At 52.4% G+C, this 8,409-nt stretch overlaps 1 protein-coding gene across 1 annotated transcript in view; it reads left to right on the top strand.

The window, feature by feature from the left end:
* The window catches only part of Atp2b3 (ATPase, Ca++ transporting, plasma membrane 3), a 53,802-nt gene that overhangs the window by 35,456 nt on the left and 9,937 nt on the right, over nt 1–8,409 (top strand). Inside the window, exon 18 of the mRNA XM_013035315.1 lies at nt 1,236–1,418. Within this exon, the coding sequence (XP_012890769.1) occupies nt 1,236–1,418 (183 nt within the window). The remainder of the gene's footprint in view (nt 1–1,235; nt 1,419–8,409) is intronic.

Below are 8,409 nucleotides of genomic sequence, written 5' to 3'. Positions count from 1 at the left end.
TCAGCTCAAGGCTAGCGCTCTACCACTTGAGCCACAGCACCACTTCGGCTTTTTTCTTTTTGCTTATGTGGTGCTGAGGAATTGAACCCAGGGCCTCGAGCATGCAAGGCAAGCACTCTACCACTGAGCCACCTTCCCAGCCCCTTTAATGACCTTTTTTAATTACAAAAATAAGATGTGTTTGGGTGGGAAAAAAATCCAACAGAAAAAAATTTCCATGAGAAAAAAAAAACTAAGTCTGCTCTTCAGCATGTCGACAGGTTCCTGCTCAGACATCCAAGATGAGAGAATCCATATTCTTTCACACGATGACGTGGAAAAAAAGCCAGGCCTTCTCTTCACTCTTACCTGGCTCTTTCTTCTCCTGCCCTTCCCAGCTGTCACCCTCCTTGTCACTCTCCTCCCTGTCAGCCATTGATCCCAGGTCTTTTTCTAGACCTTTATCCTTCACAATTCTCCCAGGGAGTCACATACTCACACTTGCCTTTCTCAGCTAATAGTGAAAGACAGCATGTGTGGAATCTGGTCAGCTAGGAAAAACACAGTCTGTGGTGCCCAGAGTTTTTCATTGTCTGGCACATTGCCATGCAGTGCCCAGATGGCTGGCCTCATTCTCCAATCCCTTTGTGACCCAAGATCCCCAATATAAATCATGATATTTGCATAGACTAGCAGGTGGTCCAAGGCTGGGAATGAACCACATGCCTCTCAAGCAGGAGGTTTGGTGCATTCCAGGGTCTGGGAAGGTGGCTTAGTGGTACAGTGCTTGCCTAGCATGCCTGAAGCCCTGAGTTCAATTCCTCAGTATGACATACACAGAAAAAGCTGGAAGTGGCACTGTAGCTCAAATGGTAGAGTGCTAGCCTTGAGCCAAAGAAGCTCAGGGACAGTGCCCAGACACAGAATTCAAGTCTCAGAAATGGCCTAAAAAACAAAAACAAAAAAAAGATCCATTCCAGGAGTAGGGCAGGGGCCCGACCTGACTTTACTGCATAGTGCTCAATGGTGGACATCCCAGCTGTTTTCCCAGCCCTCTAGGTGGAGGAGACTCACTGGGGGAGGAGGAATCTGCTGCGGGAAGAAGCAAGTTTAGGAAAGCATAGTCTTCCAGGCCCAAGGAAATGCCAGGCCCCCGCATGTGGGGGCAAGAGGTGTGGCCTCTGCTCTCTTCCTGCCTCCCACAAAGCTTGTTCTTATGCCACCTGTTTGCTGTCACTGCACTGCGACTCCCCCAGGTCATCGCCACCATCCCCACCAGCCAGCTGAAGTGCCTGAAGGAAGCAGGGCATGGGCCCGGGAAAGATGAGATGACGGATGAGGAGCTGGCCGAGGGGGAAGAGGAGATTGACCACGCTGAGCGGGAGCTCCGCAGGGGCCAGATCCTCTGGTTCCGAGGCCTCAATCGGATTCAGACGCAGGTAAGACACTGTTTCTCTTGGCTCTCCTGGTGCTTCTGCCCGGAGAGGGTAGGAAACAGGCAAGAAGCAGGGACTGGGCAAGTAGAAGCTGAGGGAAGCCCGTAGGTCCTGCTGCCAAGCACACGCAGTTTCTAGCATCCCATCTGCCATCTTGCTGTACTCACTGCACCCTGGGGGCAGAGATGGCCTCTGCCTGACACAGCCTTCAGGGCCAGGAAACTAAAGGTATATGCCAATGACCAACAGCCAGCTCTCAGGGGCTCAAACCAGCACAGCTCCCTTTACTTGGTGAGGACTGCCACCAGGCCATGGGCAAGTTATGTTCTTGGAAAGAGATGCCCACTTCAGAGAGCAAGCACCGCATACGCTGGCACATACTGTAATGACTGCTCAGAGGATTCCTTTAAGGAATTGACTGCCACCAAATTGGTCCTTTCTCTTGATCCAAAGGCTATAAAGTCAAATGGTCACTGTACCACCCAGTGGTAGGCATTTTTGAAGACTTCACAAGAGCTGGTGTGCTACAGCTACCCTTATGTCTGCTTCTAGCTCTTTCCTGGCCAACTTTCCTGCCAGAAGGTTCCAGATCCTTCCCTGGTACCCTGTCATGATTGTACTACCCAGAAACAGCTCTCGCCATGGCTTACAAGGTCTCCGCCTGCTCCATCATTCCTCCTTACCAGTCACTCTGGCAGTTTGCTGTCCCTTCTGAGTCTCTCTGCTCCTGCTAAGCCCATCTGTCACTCAGCCCATGCTTTGCCATGCTGTAAACCCCTCTGGCCTAGTAGAGAGGGAAGAGATCCATTGGGAGCTCTGTCTACTTTTGTCCTCTAGCACACCAGGCCCCCTGGCCTTGACCACCTACCCTTCCCTAACATCCTCTGGACAGCCTCAGCCCTCTCACGTTACCACATTCCCAAGGGCCTAGTCACCTTCTCTTAGGTGACAGTCCCTAGGTCCGGACCTATTGCCAATCACTTCTCCCTGGGGACTTACCAGCGCAGGCACGGCCACCTGGCTAGATCTCCCTTGGGAGTCTGTTGGAACAACTTCCTGGGGCAAGACCTGAGAAGCTTCTGGTTCTACCTTTATCCTGCCTACCATACATAGTGACCGCTTGTCCCTAAGATGTCCTTAGTGCCCCATTCCTTCCTAATCTCCACAGCTGCTCCCCTACAACCCCATGGATCTGATAGGTTCCCGCCTGGGGTGTCCCTCCTCCCGTGTCTGGGTCCGAGTCTCGCCATCTCCCACTACTCCACTCATCTTGCTTAGCTCAGCCCCTCTGGTGCCACCTCCATGCTGGGGCCTACAAAGCCTCTCTCCAACGCCCTGAGGATGAGGTCCAGGCACTTGATTGTGCTCCTTGAAGTTCCATCCTGTTGGTATCACCCCATTCCTCTCCACACTCTGTGACCCTGACTGCCTTTCCATATGTTTACGATGCTCATCCATGCCTCTGTGCCTCCCTCCTTGCTGCTGCATGCTGCCCCCAGTGCCCTCTCTTCACCATACAAAAGCCCGCTCAACAGCCACCAAGCCTCGTGAAGCCTTCTCACTCTACTCCCTACTGCTACCATGGGCCAGTTCCACACCCAGCTTACAGCACTGAGTCCAAGCCTGTCACTATGATCTGGGGAACTTTCTAGAACTGCAGTCTTCAAGCCTACCTCTGGAGAGTGGGATCCTGAAAGGCTGAGTAAGGCAGCATCAAAGAAGCTAATGCTAAATGTCTCTGGGCCTAGAGAGAACTTTCTAGCTGAGAATCAGGGGGCTGGGCAGGGAAGGATCTCCTAGGTGCACATCTTAGCTCTGACTTGTCCAGGACACAGAGGCCCAGGAGAAAAAGAGGGCAGCTGTGGGAGCCATGGCCAGAGTCTCCTCTCCCAAGTTCGAGTGCTAACTGCTCACACCATGCCCAGGCCAGGTCAGGAGTACAGCCTATATAGTGTTTTCTTGTTCCCCGCAATAAATATTTCTGTGCTAAATTGAAAGCATATCAAATGTTTAAAAAAACAGCCCTCACATATTCCCCAGTACTCCATCTAGCAGACTGCAGAGCCTGGGGTGGGGGTGGATACAGACAGAAGCTCTGCCCCTGCATCTGAAGTGTCAGCAATAGCTCGGCCATCTGTGTCTGTCATATCTTTATATGTCTGTGGACTGCTTGGCCTGTTACCACTGCCTGACTAACAGAAGTGAGTCCCATCAGTTGGAGTTGTGATTTTCCATGCCATTCTGATGGTTGGCACCCTTGGAGATGCTTTAGAAGCAAGGAAATGGTGGGAAGGAGCTGGCCCAAAGTCACCCAGTGACAGTCAGGACTGGCCAGGGCTGGCAAGGGCCCAAGGCTCTCAAGATAGTTCCCCCCAGCCCATTCCTTTCCCTTCTATAAAGCTACTCTGATTCTTCCGCAGGATCTCGATGCTGGGGGCTTTTCAGTTTGACTTTATCATATCAAATTTACCATGTCTTTAAAGAATGCTGAGCCAATCAATTATTTTAGCTCAGGTTTATAGACTTTCTGCTTCTTTGATTCAAAACGCCTGCCTGAAAAGCAAAACTAAAGCCTGCAAGAGGCCCCTTGGGGTTCCATACATTTTTCTAGGCAGCTGGCCCCAGATTTCTGGATTTTTGTGAACCACAAAATTGCTCCCCAGATTTCTGAGGCCTGCATATTTTCTGTTGCTAAGTAACCCATTACCCTCTCTCAGCACTGTTCCCTACTGATGTATCAATGCACCAGATGCCAGGGTGTCATTCTAGAATAAAAGAGAGTCCTTCAAACCCAGAACATGTAGCTGTTTGAATGCTCATAATGTGGTCTGTCTTTTGTGCATTCCATTATAAACCAGTAAGAAGCTTCACCAACAAGTGGGCCTTGTTCCTGGCCCAGGGCTTGGGCTCCTGGTGGGAGGGGGTGACAGGGTGGTATGTTCACTGGTCCTGTTGTCCCATGGGAAGGCTGCATGGAACCAGGAGAAGCCAATGCAAATCTGATGCAGGAAAGGCATGTTTCCCTTTCCTTTTCATCTCCCCCCACCCCCACCAATAACTGTCCTTGCTTGAAAGAGACCTGTCGCTATAGCCCAGACATACTTAAACCTAGAGGAAATCCCCTCAAGAGGCTGTGACACCATCACCTCGCCATCTTCCTTCCATATGCTGACACACGGCCGCCAGCTACCTTACCACGTGCGTCTCTGCTGCAGTCACAAGCAAGGGAGCAAGGGAATGGGCTGGGCTGGGCAAAAGTGGTGCTGAGCAGGTCGAGTAGAAGGATGATGAGTCTTTTCCACAGTGTATCCAAGGTCAAAACGACGTCCATCTGTATTTTGGTTGGGGGAGAGTGAACAGTCAAGCTGCCTTCTTCAAGAAGCCCCGGGCTCTGTCCACCACACGGCTGAAGCCGGGGCCTACCGTGGAGCCACTGGGGTGGGACAGGTAGTAAGGGTGCTGGAGCTGCAGACATTCACACTGGCTTTGCTGTTCATGTCATCTGGCGAACTACATGGTGCTTTCTAGAAATCAGCTTCACCCTGTAAGGCCAAAGATTCTTCATACTGAGGTCATTCCTTAAGAGGAGGCTGTGAATGTGCCACACTGCACACTAGCAGAGTCTCGGTATGGGGTCTCGTGATGGGAACAGTGTCACATGTGGTCACTAGACTCCAGTTCCTTGGGATCCCACTACCTGCGTGTAGCTCACTTAAAAGTGGAGTCAGGAAATCTAAAGTTGGGCGGGGGGGGGGGTGTTTAGCAGGCTTTATACACAAAGCTCTCCTATGAACCTTGCTGTTCAGAGACCTTCTTCCTTTTCAATTCCAGAGATGTTAGAGTGGAGACGTAAGCTTGGTGCCGGTGTCTCACGCCTGTAATCCTAGCTCCTCAGGAGACTGAGATCTGAGGGTTGCAGTTCAAAGCTAGGCCAGGAAGCAAAGTCCACGAGACTCTTAACTCTAATGAACTACTCCAAAAAAAAAAGTCAGAAATGGATATGTTCAAGTGGTAGAGTGCTAGCTTTGAGCCAAAGAAGCTCAAGGGCAGCACTCAGGCCATGAGTTCAAGCCCCAGGACTGGCACCAAAAAAAAAAAAAAGGAGGGACATAGCAGAAACCATCATTGCACCCCAGTCTTCCAAGTCTCCATGCCTGTGGGTCTCTTGTTGAGGGTCCCTATAACCTGGAGGTCTGCAGAAGCCCCTGCTTAGGGAAAGACAAAAGATGAAAGAAGAAGACTTCCTGACAGAGATGCCCAACCCGTGTGCCCCGGAGGTGCACCGGCGCACCTCTGATCTGATGGGAGAATGGCCTCTTTCTAATGAGAGCGTGTCATATCCCTCAGGTGTGTTGGGGCGGCAAAAAAGGTTGAGAGCTACCGAAGTAGGATAACAAAGTATTGCCAGACACAGGTACTGACTGACTTGTACTGAGTGGCTTGTGATGAGCATATTGTGAATGCCAATGACTACTTCTGAAATGTTTGCGGTGTGCCCTGCCCACCCCCTCACCCCCATCTGTAACCCTTCCCTGGCAATCCCACCAGCACTAATCATTTGCCCAGCAAATCCTCTCTAGGTCACAGCCTGGTCACAAGCAGCGTCAGCTCTCCATGAGCGGGGCTGACCTAGTTGAGGCTTTGCTGTCACTGTGTCCCCCCAGTGTGGTCCCCAGCCTCGCCCTGCCCTCCCCCCTGCAGTGGCATGGACCATAGTGCAAGCCAACCTTTATCTCGTTTTCTCTCCCACAGATGGAGGTAGTGAGTACCTTCAAGAGAAGCGGGTCATTTCAGGGTGCTGTGCGCCGGCGGTCTTCGGTCCTCAGCCAGCTCCATGACGTAACCAATCTTTCTACCCCTACTCACGTAACTCTCTCTGCCGCCAAGCCCACCAGCGCTGCTGGCAGTGAGTCTTGACTTCCCTTTTCTCTCATAAATGGCATCTCAGGGGAAGATAAAGCCTCCCCAACTCTGCCTTCTCTTTTTTCCAGTCTTGCATTTCTGCTCACCGTGGCTTTTCCCGTTCCTTCTTTACCGCCCTGTCCAGTCCTTCCCGCCAGACGATGTGTCTCTCCAAAGCCATATTCTCTTACGAACTGTACCAAACCCATGGCACTGCCGGGCCTTCTGTCCTCTGCTTCCTTTGATTGTTTTTTCCCCCCTTTCCTTTTCTTTTCTTTTTTCTTTTTATTCTTTTTGTTTTCCTTTTGTTTGCATTTAGTGCTCTTGCTGCCATTGGTTTTCTTTTCTTGAGCTTGTCCCCATGTGCCGATGGTTCTTCATGAACTCGGGGCTCTTCTGGTGCTGTCTGGTGTGAGGCTCGGTCTTCTGTAATGAGGTGAGGGAAGTGCGTGGCTTGGGCTGCCCTCCTCTCAGGGGACGGGCCCGGGAGGCACTGCCCGCTGTGCAGCAGCCTTAGCTGCCCCAGCCCATCTCGGAGGGGACCCAAGTGGCAGCTTGCAGCATTCTCCTTGAGGTGGCTTGCAGAGAATGCCATTGGCTACTTGTCCCAAGCAGGCTCAGTGGTGCCAAAGCCTTCCTGCTCACTTGGTGCCAGTCCTGGAGGCCCTGCTCCTGACCCAGGAGCTGTCAGACACGACCCAAGAACTGGCTCTGGTAGGCAGCCAGCCAGCAGGGCTTACAGCTGCCTCCTGGCTGCTCGGAGGGCCAAGCTTCCGGCTCCCATCTTGTCCTTCAGTGATAAAGCTGGGAGAGCGTCCTGTGTCCTGCCCCTGAGAAGCTGGGAGAGCCCGATCCTCTTCAGCACCTGTCAGAGAAAAGTCCCCACGGGCTTGATCACATTTGAGGCCACCCAGGGTAGAAACATCTATCATGGCTCCCAGCTCTTTTGCAAAGACCAAGGAAGGGCCACTACATTGCTGAACCCAACACCGTCCAGTTTCCCCCAACTGCACAGAAGCATGCGGGTTTCCCTCTCCCCTCCCCGCCCCCAATGCAGGCAGCTTGCTTTTTGTAACAAACTCAGGAGATTGCACAAACCAAACAGTAAACCTTCGAGTATGAGCCCAGAACCCCTGTCGGGCCGGTTCAATGCTACCTCTTTCCTTTCCTTCCAGCGACACGCCATTCCCACGCAGACGCCAGTCTTTAACGACGCCTTTTTCCATCACAGACTCTTCGGGTTTCTTTTTGCTTGATTTCTTTCTGTTCTGCTCCTTTTTTTTATAGGAACTGATGAGGGGTCCCCGGTGGGGGGGCCCTCCCTCCTCTTGTTTAGGCTGTCCTTTGGGGCTACTGTGCTCTTTAAGGAAAGGACGAGGGCCACCCCCCAGGAACAGCATACCCCTACTCCAAACCACAGGGGTGTACACACCTGGACCACACATACTGGCCAATACCCATCACCAGGGGTGTGGCCACAGATCCTGGGGTCCAGGGGGACTCTTGGCCACTCTACCCTGAGAGGCCAGGGGCTTATGGACACAAATGGGCCTCCCAATACATTGGCCAAGGCCCACATGGGCAGCAGCACCTTTCTTCCTCAGAATTGAGGGGGGAGAGAAGGTATGAGTGTCCCTAAGGGATACACATAGATCTGCCCAGCCCCTTCCTCCTCACTGACTTCCTCCATATTTTCCTTTTGTCATCTCTCTTTGCCTCCTGTGTGTCTGTCTGTCCACCCTCCCACCTGTTGACTTGGGGTGGGGGAGTCAAGGCCCCTCAAGTCTTCTCCACAGCTGCCGCCTTGTCCAGCCCCCCCCCTCACCTGCTTCCACACACTGGGGAGGGGCTTGCTCTTCTCACTCCTTCTGGATGCCTCCCACTTCCTCCTTGGGGGCCACCTCTCTATCTTTTCTTTCTTGGCTCCTAGCACCTGCTTCCTCCCTCCTTCCCTCCTTTTCCTCGCCTTTTCTCCTCATCTCTTCTCCCCTTCTTCACCTCTGTCCTTCTTCCCACCTTTCCTTCCTTCCTTCCTTCCTTCCTTCCTTCCTTCCTTCCTTCCTTCCTTCTTTCCTTCCTCCCTGCCTGCCTG

Source organism: Dipodomys ordii, unplaced genomic scaffold, assembly GCF_000151885.1.
Source record: "Dipodomys ordii isolate 6190 unplaced genomic scaffold, Dord_2.0 Scaffold209, whole genome shotgun sequence".
Lineage (NCBI taxonomy): Eukaryota > Metazoa > Chordata > Mammalia > Rodentia > Heteromyidae > Dipodomys > Dipodomys ordii.
This window is presented reverse-complemented; position numbering and strand designations above follow the sequence as displayed.